Below are 18541 nucleotides of genomic sequence, written 5' to 3' on the forward strand. Positions count from 1 at the left end.
TCTGAGTTACTATAGCCTTTTTGTCAGTTTGAACCAGTCTGGCTATTCTCCAATGACCTCTCTCATCAACAAGGTTTTCCTGTCTGCAGAACTGTCGCTCACTGGATGTTTTGTGTTTTTGGCACCATTCTGAGTAAACTCTAGATATTGTTGTGAGTGAAAATCCCAAGAGATCAGCAGTTACAGAAATATTCAAACCAGCCTGTCTGGAATCAACAAGCATGCCCTGGTCGAAATCACTGAGATCACATTTTTCCCCATTCTGATGGTTGATGTGAACAATAACTGAAGCTCCTGACTCATATCTGTATGATTTTATGCACTGCACTGCTACTAAACAACTGGCTGATTAGATAATTGCATAAATTAGAAGGAGTACAGGTGTTTCTAATAAAGTGCTTAATAATTGTATTTTTAATATTAAAAGATTTAGACCCATGTTTTAAGACTAGTTAATGCATTATGAACTAACAATTACTGTAACATGCATTTTCATAAATTAACATTGACCAAAATGAATAAATGTTTAGTTCAGGATACTTAACGCATTTACTAATTTTAACAAAAATTGTGTTCCAACATTATTTAGTATGTTTATTATAAAACGGATAGTTCCAACTCTGAATTCTGATATGGATGAGTCGCGTTCAAAGCCATTGTAAAAAAACAATAAATGCACACCACACCACAACAGCAAAAAGCCTACAAATAGGCTAATGCACTACATTACTTGGTGGAAGAATTGTTTATTCTGAATAATAATAATAATAACTCCTAAATGTACCTGAATGAATGAGTTTTTCATTTGTTTCTACGAGGTTACTCAATGATTACACTGCTACGCTATACAACTTGTAGTTCCTATACATGTTGTTTGTAAATTAATTCAACAAATTGGGACATGTCACATTGTGACACACTTGCATAAAAAGACATTCCCCTCAAGACACATTAAGATGCATGTTAATACCAGGTGTAAAAGGCAATCGGTCTCAGATGAACACTTGTGATCGGATCACTCAAGACGAGATAATAAACGAGTTATAAACATGGCTTAAAGGAAGCTGGATACTTTCAAATCTCATTTGCTTTCAATATACTGTACAAGATGATCAACCTTTACCTAAGTGTCAGCATTTCCTTAAAAATCTTTCTAAACTGATTTTGAAAGAATTTTCATTTTTGGGTGAACTTTAATAAAAACTCAAAAAATTATTCCTCATAGGGGCCATGGTCTTCCACAATGAAGGCAAAACCTGACCGCCACACACACACACACACACACACACACACACACACACACACACACACACACACACACACACACACACAGCTATACCACACTGTTTTTCATTGACTATTCCCAAACCGCATTTGAGAAATGAAATTATTTGGCTGCTTTTATGGCCCAAATTTTCTCTTTGATTATTCTGCAGAGAATATCTGTGAAAGCAGAGCTCAGTGGATTTCTAAATCATAATTTCTTCCTAAACTCATCAAAGCTGGGAGCCTCTGAACTTCTCATTCTGTTACTCCTTTTTCTTTCTCTCCATCTCATCTGAGAGAGTTCTGCAAAGCAACACCTCTCATTGTGCTCCAAAACCACTCATAATCCCCCCCCCCCCCCCCCCCCCCCCCGACCTCTCTTGCTCTCCTCCCATCTATCTCTACTTCGCTCTCGCATCACGGATCCCACGTGCTCCTCGGGGAACATCTCTGTATCAAATTCTCCTGCTGCATTACAGCAGCCGAACAAAAAAGAAATGCAATCTAGCCTGAGTTTCCAAAGCAGGCGGCACTTTGAGAAAGCATCCTCGCCCATCTGCTTTCATCCACACCCCCGTCAATGTCTAAACACTCTCTCTTCTCCCCTCTCCTCTCTATTCCCAGGCTCCTGATGAGGAGAGCTTAAAGTCATCACTGTGCGTACTGAATTGTGTTTCCCACTGCCCCTGCAATAAAAGAGATGGAGAAGTACCGAACAGAGAGGACCGAGAAATGTCTTTCCTGCTAGATGGCACTGTTGCACCACCAAAAGAGAAAGATGTCAATCGTTGAAGGAAGCAGGGAGGAAAGAAGGGGGGAAAGGAAAATAAAATGGAGAAAGATCTCAATGAGCGGTCCAACACCCTGCAAACAAAAGAGTCATGCCATTTGAGAGAATGGAGGCGAAATGGGGACTGCGTTTCTCCCCATTTTAACTTCCTCCAGTTGATGTACAACGATTTCAACTGTGACTGACCTCATTCTCTTTCTCGTGCATCACATTTAAGGTGAAAAGAGTCATTTCTGTGCCACTAGCTTCACCAAACAGAACTGCAAAAATACCAAGACTGGTACTGTGCATTTTCCGAAGAAAATGTGAGTTGTCTCTATGATACTCTGATGCCGGCATATTGCTGGAGAGTGTTGCTATAGGGTTGCTAAGGTGTTCTGTGTGGTTGTTAGGGCATTATTTAATGTTTACTTACTGGCCCAATAAGCTACCCCCAAGTATCTATGATATTTTGATTCCTAGATATGAGTCGGACCTTTTTCCATTGGAAGTCTATCATCTGTTTTTTTGTCTGCCATTCAGAAAAGCACCACCTTAACAAGCACCACCAATAACTGTTTTCAAACAGCTTTCCAGAACACTGCCCATCTTCCATTAGTCAATTAAAAGAATAGCCTCACCCCAAACTCTTGCCATTGGCTGAGCCAACTTTGTTGGTTGTCAGGCTGGTTGGGATGCTCAAACAATCAGTTAAACATTTTAAAACAGAGCCACAGTGTTGACACTTTTCAGAGAATTCAACCTATAGTTGAGGAAACAGTATTTTAACATTGAAAAAAATACACACTTCTCCTTTAAAAGGGATAGTTCACCGAAAAAATTATGCCTGACGTCATTTACTCACCCTCATGTTGTTTCAAACTCTTATGACTATCTTACTTCCTTGAAACACAAAAGGATGTTACGTACTATGTTAGCTTCAGTCACCATTCACATTCATTGTATCTTGTTTTCCATACAATGAAAGTGAATGATGACAAAGACTGACATTTCTGCATTCCACAGAAAAAAGAAAGTTATATGGGTTTGAAGCAACATGAAGGTGTGTAAATAATGACAGAATCTTCATTTCAGGGTGAACTACCTTCTTTAAGATCTTCAGATGCATGTTGTATTTACTGTGTTTGACGGAGGCGTATACACAATATGTGTGTTGGCGGCGCTATGATGTGTCTGTTTGCTTCTGTAAAGTGCAGAAGTGTGATTTGTCACAGATTTTCCACAGATCTGCTTTCTGTTGTGACAAGGTATCAAAGAACAGGATTTTTTTTTGTGACGTGACGAGGCATTCGAAACTACAAACCTCGTTTGTAGGGGACATTTAATTAGCGATAACATGCATTATTCATAATTTTATGGCCCTCAGCTGGTATTTTAATCCACACTGAAGAGCATTAGCAGTGAGTAAGCAGTCTTATTATTGAAAACTTTACAGGACTAATGACTGGTGCTAGGCTTTTATTTGCCTAGAAAAGAAAGAAAATGAGTGACAGAGATAATTTTAGACCACCACAGATACAAGCCTTTGCCAGACACAATATTCTCATAATCTTGTTTGAAAATTATTAAAGCAAAAGTTATTAACATTATTATTTTAGACACATTTAACTGAAGCCAAAATCTCTCTCACTTACATGCATAAACACACTCTTACCTCATAGCCCGGAATTCCATCCTTCCCTGGCCTTCCCTGTGGAGGAGAAAGAACATTGTCATCAATCTATGCAACCAGAGCAGCTTTGCATTGTTAACAATCTTAATACTTAGTTAGAAGCCATGATGAGCACTAATGTTTTGAGTTACTATTAGAAAAAAACACTTTTGTAATGTTCTTTTAGAAGTTTCATTAAAGAAAAACTCTAAATGAAACCAGGTCATGAGATACAATTTCTCACTTTTAAGCTTAAAAAAGGGTATACAAAGGCCCACATTTTTCAGCCCCTCACTTCCAACCGTTATATCGAGACCACATTTCATCATCTAATAATTTCCTGATGGTTCAAATGAAGTCCCCCCTGCATCCCCCCCCCCCCCCCCCCCCCCCCATTGAATATCCTATTTTAATTCGAAATTTGTCACATTACAGAAGTTAAATGGGTCATGAAATGCGAGCACTGTTTCCTATTGAGCTTACCTCTCATTGGTTTATTAAGTCTCATTGGCTGCATTTGTAGAAAGGTTAGTAAACATTATTCCACTAAGGTTAAGTGTTAACGACCAGAGTCAGATTAACTAGAAATAAATTGTTAAACACCACCTGGAAGTTTCAGAGTGAACTCTCAGGGGAATTCTCTATATTCTACGAATGAGCTGAGGGCAATATTGGGATAGGTTAAAGGATAACGAAGCAATTATTTGATACCTGTACTGCCACTGTACTGCTTCATTGAGACAACCAATGAAACGTTTACCCTAGTGACTGCACCCATTACCACAGCACAACTCAGCTGGGTTTAACAGCACAGTTTCCAAAAGAATACGGAAGATTGCTCTGTGCTGTGAAGTGAGATATTAACGCAGAAGTCGCTGTGGTTTAAAAAGAAAAGTCTAGAATCATAAATCAGTTATGTAGGAACCCTTTTCACACACTTTGATGATGCACTTCTGCCTTATTTTAGCAGGGTATATCTGACAAACTTTTTTTTACTTCAATTGATAAGTTGGGATTTTTCGAAGTGGCGAACTCCTACAAGGGGGCTGGGAGTGGGTGATGTCACACATTTCTTCCCACAAATTAAACTGCTTGAGGTGTGCAGCACATATGCACTTTTGATGTAAAATTACATCATGCGTTTCATTGAATTCTAGGCGAATATACAGGGTTGCTTCAGAGTTTTTAAAATCAATTTGAAGACTTTTTAAGATCTTTTTCAAGACCTGAACAAATAAAATTAATTCCATATCCCCATCCCAAAACAAACCCACACAAACTCAAAATAAATCAAGTATCACAGACTCTTACTTAAACATGTAGGGGCACACATTTAACATGGCCTTAACATTGCTTATAAGTAAAACAGGGTAGAATCTACTGTATGCAAGACATTTTCTCCACATCCTGTATATCACATTCAAATTGGTTTATGTACCAATACATAAATAAATATAAATCAGAGGTCAACCAATATTGGACTTTGCTGATATGATAATGTGTTGAAAGAAAGGCAATTAGCTGCCAATATTTTTTAAAATTGGTAGCCAATATTAAATGTTCCTAGTCTTCCTGTGATGGGGAGGGCCAGACAGAGGCTGCAAGAGTCCAAATTGAATTAACTTCCAGATGCAGTTTTTAAGCAGGAAAATGTAAAAAAAAAAAAAATTCACAGAGTGGAACTTTTCAATTTAAAGGCTGAAATACACCGGGGACTCTTATTTTGAAATGTCTGTGCTTCACTTCTTCAAATTGCTCATTAAAACATATAAGAGAAATAAAATGTGCACTCCTACAATTATCTACAACATATTACAATATAAACAGTTAAAAGTAAGCATTGTCATTTTTCATCAACACTATATCATCAACATAAACAGTTGATCATTAGTGATCGCTTGTCATAAATGTCCATTATGGTTTAATGATTGCGAACTTCTTTGCAGCAGCTGAAAACGCTGACAAGCCCCCGCGTGTGTGGACAAAATACAACAGTGCCACGTTTTCACTTTGAAGAATGCAGCGCAGCCATTTATTTAATTAAAATGTATTCTTTTGAAGTTTGATTATCAGATTAGTTCATATCACGATTCTTGTTTTTCCGCTCCCAAATTTAAGACCTCTTTAAATGATAATTAAGACTTTTGTTGTATCATTTAAGATATTTAAGACTTTTTATGACCTTAAATTTCAGAAAACTGAATTTAAGAATTTTTAAGGATCTGCGGGAACCCTGATATAGCGGAAAAGGTTCTGACATGTCACAGACTGGTCTTGTTTTTTTGCTTCTTGGAATCGGAGGTGCCGGAACACTGTGCCGATGTGATGGAATGTCATTTAGGACCGCTCTGCCCTAATTTAACCACTGATTTAATGTACATTTACATCATTATTCTTTGTGTTTCAGTACCCTGGTATTAAACAAAACAAAATGAAATGCAAGAAAAAAAGCAAACTAGTCATCACTGTAAATTTGGTGACAGTAAATTTGGTGTCTTTCTCACTTCTGAATGCCATAATCCATGGTCCTCTTTTGGAAAGTCGTGAAAATATAATCATGGATTTTTCCTTTTGCTATTGGAGCAAATAGGAATGCAAAAATAATATATATTTTTTGGCCTCCATTTTGCTCACATTTAAAAGTTTACCCTTCTATAATTTACTTCTACATTCCAAACAGATGATTGTGGAAAGGGTCCATAGTGAGATGTGTAGTATAAATGTGCAGGACCTGTATGCATGACCTGTATACATTCAATTGTTAAAAGTAATATCACTGATCCTTGTTTTCGATTATCTTTTTTAACATCGGTGCTTTGGGATTTCTTTATTAGTAAGAACCCAGGCACTAAATCAAACTACAGGCCAGAGTTGAAATCAATGTTTGAGAAAGAAGAAACTCTGACAACACAAACTCTGTTAGTGTGGCGATCTGAAACCACAGAGTTTCAATCAATCACCACACTAATCAGTTAATTAAATCAGGTCTGCAATTCAAGCTTGGATCAAAACTGGATCAATCTGTTAGAAGATCATAGAACTGAGAACAAAGGACAGAAACTCATGAGAAATAATGTTATGGATCATAGACGGTGTAGATAACAGGCACGTGGAATGTATGCAGTTGATTATAGACAGGTGTAGTACAGTATATGCTGTAGATTATAGGAAGGTGTAGTGTATGATTGCTTACAGGTACTCCAGGAGGCCCTTCAGGTCCAGGGAAGCCAGTCTCTCCCAGAGGGCCCCGACCTCCCTGTGAGGTGAGAAACAGCAGGAAAATTGGACATCATCAGTTTCGCATCGTCCCGGTGCCAAAAACCCGCTGCATGATTGACAGCTGCTAACAAGTAACAAAGAAAATCTCACCGGCTCTCCAGGGATCCCTGGCTCACCACGCGGGCCAGGCTTTCCCTATCCACCAAAGCAACAAGAACAAGAGAGAAAAGAGTTAGACCTCAAAACTAGTGTCCATTTGAACCACTGGTACATCTGGGAACACAACTACAATGTGCATCGCTTTAATCTAAAAATTCATGCTCAGTATGATACCTTTTTCTCTATGATGGACCACTAAACTTGCACAGCTTGAATGCAAAAAATTCACAGATGTTTTTTTGGAACTGATGCATTATCATTAACACAACACAATAAAGTAAAAAAAAGAAAGAGGAGATCTGTTATTGTGTTGCCAGTATGGTTCATTTATAAAACGTACAGTTTCAGTCCTGAATGCTGACTGGTCAATACAGCATTCCAGTCATGCTAAGATAAGCAACATAGTAACAGCTAATATGAATATCACTGTGTAGCACCCATAAAATAATATCCTGTTACAGTTCACATGTCTCTTTTCATTCAATGGCAGTTCATAGTGATGTTTGTCAAGATCCTGAAAAAAACACAATAAAAGTGTCAAAAATGTAGCCCATATGACTTGTGCACTACAGTATATTCTATACTTCTGAAGCCATACGATAGCTTTGTGTAAGGAACAATCTGAAAAGTTGAAAATGTTCCCGTCCGAAGTTCACTTTTGCACCTGTGTTAAAAAATGTCCTGATGTCATTAATGACAAAATTGCATCTTCAGATTGAAGCTCAAGAGTCAGAGTTTAAGCAGAGGAGAAGATTATTAGTGAATAATAACTTCTTTCTTTATTTTTTTGGTGTTTTTGGTCTTTTCTGGAGCTTGACAGCCCCTAGTCCCCTTCCACTTTCAATGCATGGATGAGCACAGAATGAACGTTCTTCAAAATATCACCTTTTGTGTTCCACAGAAGAAAAAAAGGCATATGGGTCTGGATCAACATAATTGATAACAAAACCTTCATTTTGGGTGAATTATCCCTTTAAATAACAGTTTTTTTTTTATGCAGTAAAGTCGTTTGATGAAAATAGAACAACTTACAGCAGGTCCAGCAATTCCAGGTGGACCAGGTAGACCAGGATCACCCTTACAACACATAAAAACACACAAATATAAGACAAGAATTTTCATTCCACAATGCTTGAGAACACATCAGTGCACAACACATAATGATTGCTTTTCTTTCTGTTCTCTAAACCAACTGTGCATGACAAGTCCTCCGAAATCAGTCTCTAAAGTATCTGTGTGTGTGTAAGAGCGTTAAGACCTGCACGTTTTATTCCATATACGCTCTGCTAGCTTTACGAATAAATGAGCTGCTTTTAAGTTTTGGGCCACAGCACAAAAATAAACAGCTTGAGATCAGGCAGCCTCGTGGCTGTTGTGGAGTCGACAAGCACAAAAAATGGTGTGACTACAATCTTGACAAGTCCTCTCTGGGAAGAGTGGGCGAGTTTGATGCCGCTCCGAGGAGGAAGCTGCTCTTGCAGACAAACAAAAGTGAGGCTCCATGCACCAGCACTCTTATACGTGCAGAGAAAACAGGTTGTCATGGCTTTTTGGATAAGATTTAATGAAGCTACAGTGGTGTGAAAAAGTTTTTGCCCCCTTCCTGATTTCTTATTTTTTTGCAAGTTTGTCACACTTAAATGTTTCAGATCATCAAACAAGTTTAAATATTAGTCAAAGATAACACAAGTAAACATGAAAGGTTGTTATTATTAAGGGAAAACAAAATCCAAACCTACATGGCCCTGTGTGAAAAAGTGTTTGCCCCAACTGTTAAAACATAACTTAACTGTGGTTTATCACACCTGAGTTCAATTTCTCAAACCACACCCAGGCCTGATTACTACCACACCTGTTCTCAATCAAGAAATCACTTAAATAGGACCTGCCTGACAAAGTGAGGTAGACCAAAAGATCTTCAAAAGCTAGACATCATGCCGAGATCCAAAGAAATTCAGGAACAAATGAGAAAGAAAGTAATTGAGATCTATCAGTCTGGAAAAGGTTATAAAGCCATTTCTAAAGCTTTGGGACTCCAGAGAACCACTGTGAGAGCCATTATCCACAAATGGCGAAAACATGGAACAGTGGTGAACCTTCCCAGGAGTGGCCGGCCGACCAAAATTACCCCAAGAGCGCAGCGACGACTCATCCAAGAGGTCACAAAAGACCCCACAACAACAACCAAAGAACTGCAGGCCTCACTTGCCTCAGATAAGGTCAGTGTTCATGACTCCACCATAAGAAAGAGACTGGGCAAAAATGGCCTGCATGGCAGAGTTCCAAGACGAAAACCACTGCTGAGCAAAAAGAACATTAAGGCTCGTCTCATTTTTGCCAGAAAACATCTTGATGATCCCCAAGACTTTTGGGAAAATACTCTGTGGACTGACGAGACAAAAGTTGAACTTTTTGGAAGGTGTGTGTCCCATTACATCTGGCGTAAAAGTAACACCGCATTTCAGAAAATGAACATCATACCAACAGTAAAATATGGTGGTGGTAGTGTGATGGTCTGGGGCTGTTTTGCTGCTTGCTGACTTGCTGTGATAAATGGAACCATGAATTCTGCTGTCTACCAAAAAATCCTGAAGGAGAATGTCCGGCCATCTGTTCGTGACCTCAAGCTGAAGCAAACTTGGGTTTTGCAGCAGGACAATGATCCAAAACACACCAGCAAGTCCACCTCTGAATGACTGAAGAAAAACAAAATTAAGACTTTGGAGTGGCCTAGTCAAAGTCCTGACCTGAATCCTATTGAGATGCTGTGGCATGACCTTAAAAAACCCTCCAATGTGGCTGAATTACAACAATTCTGCAAAGATGAGTGGGCCAAAATTCCTCCACAGCGCTGTAAAAGACTCATTGCAAGTTATCGCAAATGCTTGATTGCAGTTGTTGCTGCTAAGGGTGGCCCAACCAGTTGTTAGGTTTAGGGGCAATCACTTTTTCACACAGGGCCATGTAGGTTTGGATTTTGTTTTCCCTTAATAATAACAACCTTCATTTAAAAACTGCATTTTGTGTTTACTTGTGTTATCTTTGACTAATATTTAAACTTGTCTGATGATCTGAAACATTTAAGTGTGACAAACATGCAAAAAAATAAGAAATCAGGAAGGGGGCAAACACTTTTTCACACCACTGTATAGGGTTGGTCTGTATTCAAAATTCAGATACGAAGCACAAAAGTATAGACCTTAGTCAGTATAGACATCATATTTCATTTTTAGCATTTGAAAACAAGGATAGACGTCCAGTCTGTTTAATAGGTTGAACTTTGTACACTGTCAGATTTTTTTTTTTTTTATTGCACCTTTAGGAGTACAACAACTTGTCACTAGGGCAGAACCATCAAAGGACATTAAGGTGGGATACAAGAACAAATACATAAAAAAAATTACACACATCAGCTTTAATATAAAATAATTACTATATAAAATAGGAGTGCAGCCTTTGAGACCAAAAGGATCCTGCTTTGTGACGTCCTGAGTTTTTCAAAGTACCCACTACCCTCCATCTCTCAGTCAGTCATCCACACATACACTCTGTGAAAGTTTCATGGAAATTGCAATGTCACGTCAAATCGTGCAGGTATGGAGAGGCATGTCTGTTTGAGCTGTTGAAAGCTCTGTGTAATCTGGGACCGTCAGACAGCGTCCAGTGACAAGACTCATTCAAACATGCTTACCTTAGCACCTGGCAGCCCTTCTAGTCCTGGTAATCCCATCAATCCCGGCTCACCCTGGAATAAAGGAAACACATTCCAGCTCAGCATGGACACCTTCATGTGTAAATGTCTGTCTGTATGTGTGTGTGTGTGTGTGTGCATGTCAGTGGTCTGTGGTGGACTTCTGAAATGCGTCCCAATGTTTTTTAGTTTTTTTTTTGGCCAATGTAAATACATGTTCCATTTCAATTTGAACACAGTTTCCAGGTTAAAGGAATAGTTCACCAAAAATCTGCCATCATTTCCTCACCCTCATGTTGTTCCAAACCTTATGACATCTTTTCTTCTTGAAACACAAAAGGAGATATTAGGCAGAATTTTACCCCCCACTTTACTGTATGGAAGACGCAATAGTCTCCTATTGTGTTTCACGGAAAAGAAAAAGTCATTCAGGTTTGAAGAAAAAGTCATACAATTGAAGATGAGTAAATGATGACAGAATTTTCATTTTTGGGTGAACTGTCCTTTTAAAGTCATATGGAACACCCCTCACATTTCATCAACATTAAACCAATAATGTAATATTTTTGTATGTTTCTATTAACATATACATTTTTGAAACCCAGTCATATCCAAGCCTCTTAAATTTTGTTTTTCAATAATTTTTTACAGTCCTTCAAAAATAATAACTACAATAATACAGAAACAAGCATATTTCGAGCATCTTTTATTACTACGCGGTATTTTTCTTTAACCTTCTGTTAAATCGGTCATCTTAAAAAAGACAATTCTGTCATCATTTGCTCACCTTCATATTGTTCTAAACCCTTAAGCCACGTTCACAGTGAGACAGCGACACCATCCCATTCATTTTCAATGAGGTCACAGCGACTTCCAGCGACACGAGCTGTCATGGTTGTTGGTGACAGAGATCGCCGTGGAGAGCGACAAGACAAGTTGGGAAAATTTCAACTTTATGCTAATGACAAGCGACATTCGCGAGCGACTACCAATGAGAGTGAAGACAGCGGAGCTCACGTCATCTGTCTCCTGGCAGACTGGAGACGAGTGCAGAGAAAGACGGAGGAGAAGTTCCAGCTTCTTGATGGATTTTTACTTGCTGTAACCACATGCATGGATATAATAAAACAATAATGCGTGGAAAAGCGTGCCAGAAATGGACTGCATTCTGAGTGAGTTTGATTCATTCATGATAGACTGACAGTCCTGTTAATGATTTATATTGATAGATTGATCGTCTTGTTAATGATTTAGTGCACTGAACACTGCTGGATGTTTTATAAAACACTCTACTCTGCAGAATGTAAATTTTTAGAGACAAGAGAACTGATTCCTTGTCAAATTGTAATGATATGCTAATTTTACCGGTATTAGGTCTCATCCTTGTCACATTTTCAAAAGCTATGGCCTCCAGTAACGTTATAGCGACCAACAGTAGGAATGCCCACTAGCTACACAGATTTCAGAGTCTAGCGCCACCATGCTACAAAGTCGCTGGCGGTGTGAACGGAGCTTAAGGAACACAAACAAATGTGTTAGGCAGAGTGTTAGCGATGTAAAGCCTTAGTCACCATTGACTTTCGTTGTATGAGAAAATGTAAAAATTCTACCCAACATCTCCTTTTGTGTTCCATGGAAGAAAGAAAGTCATATGGGTTTGGAACAACATGAGAGTACGTAATTAATGACAGAATTTTTATTTTTGGGTGAACTAACCTTTTACAGTCATATGGAACACCATTTACCTTACACTATCAACAATCAACTAATAATGTAATTTTTTGTTTTTGTTTCTATGAACATACCATTTTTTGAAACCCAGTCATATCAAAGCCTCATTAAGTTTTTGCATTTTTTTAAAATCATTTTTCCAGTAATAATAACTACAATAATACAGTAACTAGCATATTTCAAGCACCTTTTATTACTACCAGCTGTTTTTGTTAATAGTTACCTTCTGTCAAATAGTTCACCTAAAAAAATAAATAAAAAAATCCTGCCATCATTTGCTCACCTTCATGTTGTTCTAAACACGTAGGAACACAAACAAATATGTTAGGCAGAATGTTAGAGATGTATAGCCTCAGTCACCATTGACTTTCATTGTATGAGAAAAAGTTACAATTCTATCCAACATCTTTTGTGTTCCATGGAAGAAAGTAATATGGGTTTGGAACAACATGAGAGTAAGTAAATGATGACAGAATTTTCTCTTTAAAAATTATGTGCTTTACACACTGTTTGATCACATATTTACATAATATTGTTATGTTTTATTTTTGTACTGTACATTTTTTTCTCACATTATTTTTTAAGATAGCCCACCTCATTTGCCTCCTCAAAGAAAATGCCCCTGTAGCCTACTAAGTATATTTAGACAGAAAATGCCCCTGTAGTAAGTATATTTAGACAGAAAGAGTATAATGGTTGGCAGACACGTCTGTAGTGTCTGCGTGAATTTTAAAGACCCAGCAAACACGGAACACCATTTTTCCGGCATGTCACTGATTATTTCAATTAAAAAAGCAACTATTTATCACCATCGTGACAAGTGCAACACGTTAACTCTAATTCTGTCGCATTACCATCCTGACAAAGCATTTACTTTCCTCCCATTTTCATTTAGCCTGCTGTATTAATAAATCAAACATACTTCTGTGCAAACAGAGCAGCTCGTAATTCACCCCAAGTTATTGGCCGATCCCCCGCACCGAATGCGTTCACGGAGCGCTGAAGAATCTGTGTACAAGTGGCATATATTATGTTTGTCTCATGCCCCAGTTGCTATTGCGGGACAGCAGCGAGCACCGTATTAACAAGTCTCGCCACCGAGACGGATTGCAGAGGTAATTGTGGCACGTGTAGATTGCCATGAAAAACAGCGCACAAACCTACATGGAACCAGAGCGAGGATCGACTGGAGACAGATGGGGGCAATTCTAGCAGTGTGTTGGAGACTGCTGGGACCATTTATTCAAATGTCAAATTAGCATGCCAGTGAAAAATCGTTCCGCACAAAAATAAATAAATAAATAAATAAATAAAATTGTACCCTTGAGAACAGGAGGTGCCAGCTTTTTGGCTACAGGAGCTGCTATTGTACGGCCTGTCTTGTTTGTGCATGTGCTTTTGTATGCACTGCGTTTATGACATCTCCCACTGGCAGAAAAATATGCAGCAACAATTTGATTTAGGGGTCATTTCAGATCACTTCTTTTGTTGTAGAGAATGCTGTGTGTCTAAACTGTCGTGCTCCACTGCTCTCTGACTAGTTCCGAGCCAGAATCTGTGATTAATGGAGACCAGCCAGAAAGCAAAAGCTGGACAGATCTAGAGAGTGGATTTTCCTTCTCACACATTCAGAGGCACAGACGGGCAGTTGAATTGAAAATATTTTCACTGTCCCTTCATTAAAAAATAGGGATGGGCAGATCAATCCTAAAGTATCAATGATTGTAGTAACCATGTCTGTAGCAACAAGTTTTGTTGTTTTTTTTGGTGGAAGTTATGGTTTTGTTACAATTAACCATGGTTTTACTACAGTAATACTGTAATACTGCAATATCCAGTACAGTAATACTATATAGTGTAGTATCCAGTATATAGTAATACTATATACTGTCATATCCAGTACAGTAATACTATATAATATCCATATAGTAACCATCGTTTTACTGTAGGGATATTGTAGTAACCATGACTGTAACCATGACTTGTAGTAACCATAAATACAAATCCCATGTTTAAACTATGGTGACTGTTTTCATAAGGGTAAACAAAATAGAAGTTCTATTTAGACCTATAACTGGAAAAATATTATGGCTTTCAAAAATAACATTTAAATTTACCCATTTTATCTTACTAATTTGCAAGAAACCTATTTGGCATCAGACCTATTTGGCATCAGATCAGTAAGAAAATAAGTGGCATCGCCAGTGTAATAAATTAGTAGGTCAGAAATATCCTGAGGACGAATCATTTTTTTTAAAGTATGAATTATAAACTTTCTCTATATGCCTAATTTTGAGTGCAATATGGAAATATAGCCCCTTCCTAGTATGTCAACAGAGTTTAAAAGGAAATAATGGTTGCATCCGAAAGCTTAGGCAGCTGACTTGCTGCCTAATTAATTAATGGCTTATCCAAAAAAATAAATAAATAAATGAAACTCTTAAGAAAACTGGTCGCAGAACAGCTCTTAAGGCACATTATTTTCACCCTGCCTCCTTATACAGCCTCCAAAGGCAGCATTTTCCAGCTTTCTTAAGAATCATAGGAATCTATTGTCTTAAAGGGTGACACTTGAAAGATCTCTAAAAACACTACCTGGCCAAAAAAAAAGCTGCATACTCTAATATTTAGTTGGACCGCCTTTAGCTTTGATTATGGCACACACTAGTCGTGGTATTGTTTCAACAACCTTATGCAACGTCACAACATTTATTTCCATCCAGTGTTGCATTAAATTTTGGCCGAGATCTTGTATTAACGACGGGAGAGGTGAACCACTCCGTAAAGTCATCTCCAACACATCCCAAAGACTTTCAATGGGGTTAAGGTCAGGACTCTGTGGTGGCCAATTCATGTGTGAAAATGATTCCTCATGCTCCCTGAACCACTCTTTCACAATTTGAGCCCGATGAAACTTGGCATTGTCGTCCTGGAATATGTCTGTGCCATCAGGGATGAAAAAGTCCATTGAAGGGATAACCTGGTCATTCAGTACATTCAGGTAGTCAGCTTACTTGCTGAGCCTTGGATAATGATCCAATCTTAGGCTCTTAAATATCTGCTTATTTAAATCCAAACAACGACTTTTCTTTTTGGCCAGGCAGTGTATGATTCATTAAAAATATATAGTTGATTTAAAATGGTCTCTGAAGTTTCTTCAAGTAAAATATCTGTTTTAAGACTTTTTTAAGATTTTTCTGGCACACCTACTAATTTTGGCATGGGACCTAAGCCAAGATGTCCAGGACAATCTAGAGAAGAACTATCTGTAAGATGGCATGTTTTTGCTTCTCATCCTTTTTCAAAAGAATCACATTTTAAACTTGATCATTTAAGGTATAATTTTTACTGTCCTGAGGTGTGACACTCATTTTGTTGATTCTAAGAGCTGTTTCTATTAGTGTTCTGAATTTATGTAGATACAGATAACAAATTACATCAAGGAATTCTGAGGCCAAATGGCAATTGAAAGCTTATAGCTATGACATGGCTGCTCAATTTAATCGCCATGCGGTGTGACTTAAGGCAGGACCGTTAACCCCCCCCCCCCCAAAAAAAACAAGTGAGTTAAAAACATGATAAAAAATTGAAGATCTTAAAAGAAATGGCAACCATTTACAGCATCTATTTGTCAACTACCCATAGAAGGTCAGAGGTCAATATGTTTAATAGAAATTACACAGAACCACCACTCACCATCTTTCCTTCATCTCCTTTGGGGCCCTGAAAAAAAACAAAAAACAAAACAAAACAGAATTAGCACTGATTGCCATGAAAGTGATGCCATTTGACCTTATTTCCATGTGTGCTTTCATGGAAATTAATCAAATTTGTGTAATTAGCTGGATGACATCTGCTTGACTTGTTGTCAAAACATAACACAATGAAGTGATTGTAATATAAAGACCCACAAAGTTTTTATGTAGAGTTTCATGCATTCTCAAGCTCTGTTCCAAAAGCTGCCAATCTAGACAGCATTTTAACCTGTTGTTACACGTTACACACCCTCAGTCCCAATATCACAAAAAGTAAACTTTACATCATTAAAAGGTCTGAGAAAGGTCCAGCTTCTGTATATAATCAATGTTTTATGATAGAAATTTTATAGTGAAAGTAATTTCTTAATTTGTAAAAGGAATGCACATCAAAACATGCTAAATCAAAACACATCATTGGCGCAAAATCAAATTCAGTAGGCAGCAAAATTATGCTGCATTTTAAGAAACCTTAGCGGATAGTGCAATGCCAGAATACATAGCAATGCGATCTGTGAAAAAATTCATCCAACATGGTGGGCGGAGTCAAAAGAAATGTTGACTATTACTACACTAGAGTTTCAAGTATGTTTCATCTAATTAAAAAATAATTGCTTGATAAAATACTGTACTTTGTGTGCTATATACAGTTTTGTGCTCAAAGTATTGCACTGTTAGCTTAGCAACATGCTAGTGTCAAACTCAAATTAGAATCTACTGTGAGCATTTCTCGAGTCTATACACACTTTTTGTGAGGAGCGCTATTATCATGGTGTGTGCCTATGTAAAAGTGTTTCAAATCAGTCACTAATAAGCTTTCAAAATCATTAGGATGATGCTCTAGATGCTGCCTATGTAGCCAGTAAACAGCTGGGCAGCTGGTTTTGGAATAGAGGTTGAGTTCTATTATAGAAATAAAATAAAACATGACTGCATATTAAATATGGTAATTTTACACCTTAGCACACATTGTAAGCTCATATTTAAACACTGTGCACGTTGACATAACCCTCTCTCATCTTACTTTAAATTTGCGAGAACTCTCCTAAACACAAGTTTTGATTGTTCAAATAAAGTTCAAATGAGCTTTGTCTGGGCACTGGCTCCACTCGTAGGTTTACACATTCCAATTAGAACAGGTTCAGCTGTGGATAAACCGAAGCAAGCACCCTTAGGGATTTTCAAGCGGCTCCTTGTGTGCATTGCAGTGAGGGAAGATTAGAGTGTGTCCTCTTTCAGGCCAGCTGATAAGGGTTTAGTATCTTTCAGAGTCCTGGGCGGTCTGGTAACAAGGGCCCAGGAGGAAATAGACTCTTGTTCTTCATGGACAGGAAGGGCACATTACACACAGAGCAGATAAGTCTGCTTGTAGCTGCATTGATAAGCTAATCGGATGTTTCCGCTAAAGCAGAAAAGCTCTTATATATACAGTGTATTCAGAAAGTTTTCAGACCCCTTCATTTTTGTACAAATAGTACAATGTACAAATACAAATGTTGCTCCCTTATGCTAAAATGCTTAATTTTTTTCCCCCACATCAATCTACACTCCATACCCCATAATTACAAAGCAAAAACTAGATATTTGATTACTTTGCAAATGTATTAAATAGAAAAAAACTGAAATATAACACTGACATAAGTATTCAGACCCTTTGCTATGACACTTGAAATTTTTCTCAAGTGCATCCCATTCCTCTGGATCATCTTTGAGATGCTTCTACACTTTAATTGGAGTCCACCTGTTGCAAATTCAATTGACAGGACATGATTTGGAAAGGAACACATCTGTCTAAATAAGGTCTCACAGCTGAAAATGCATATCAGAGCAAAAACCAAGCCATGAGGTCAAAGGAACTGCCTGCATAGCTCAAAGAAAGGATTAAGACGTGGCACAGATCTGGGGAAGACTACAAAAACATTTCGGCTGCATTGAAGGTTCCCAAGAGCATGGTGGCCTCCATAATTCTTAAATGGAAGAAGTCTGGAACAATCAGGACTCTTCCTAGAGCTGGTCACACTGGTTGAGCTCCAGAGATCATGTGTGGAGATGAGAGAAGGACAACCATCACTGCAACACTCCACCGATCTGGGCTTTATGGCAGAGTGGCCAGACGGAAGCCTCTCCTCAGTGCAAGACACATGAAAGCCTGCTTGGAATTTGCAAAAAAGCACCTAAAGGACTCTCAGACTGTGAGAAACAAGATTCTCTGGTCTGATGAAACAATGATTGAACTGTTTGGCCTCAATTCCAAGCATCATGTCTGGGGGAAACCAGGC

At 38.1% G+C, this 18541-nt stretch overlaps 1 protein-coding gene across 6 annotated transcripts in view; it reads right to left on the bottom strand.

Annotated features, from left to right (window-relative positions):
• Window positions 1-18541, bottom strand: part of LOC127412422 (collagen alpha-1(XIX) chain-like) — a 210820-nt gene that overhangs the window by 22317 nt on the left and 169962 nt on the right. For all 6 annotated transcript variants that reach the window (XM_051648762.1, XM_051648761.1, XM_051648760.1 and 3 more), the window contains 6 exons: window positions 16204-16230; window positions 10777-10830; window positions 8118-8162; window positions 7077-7121; window positions 6901-6963; window positions 3711-3746 (listed from right to left, as the gene is read on the bottom strand). In XM_051648762.1, the coding sequence (XP_051504722.1) occupies window positions 3711-3746; window positions 6901-6963; window positions 7077-7121; window positions 8118-8162; window positions 10777-10830; window positions 16204-16230 (270 nt within the window). The remainder of the gene's footprint in view (window positions 1-3710; window positions 3747-6900; window positions 6964-7076; window positions 7122-8117; window positions 8163-10776; window positions 10831-16203; window positions 16231-18541) is intronic.

This window comes from Myxocyprinus asiaticus, chromosome 21 (assembly GCF_019703515.2).
Source record: "Myxocyprinus asiaticus isolate MX2 ecotype Aquarium Trade chromosome 21, UBuf_Myxa_2, whole genome shotgun sequence".
In the NCBI taxonomy this organism is placed as follows: domain Eukaryota; kingdom Metazoa; phylum Chordata; class Actinopteri; order Cypriniformes; family Catostomidae; genus Myxocyprinus; species Myxocyprinus asiaticus.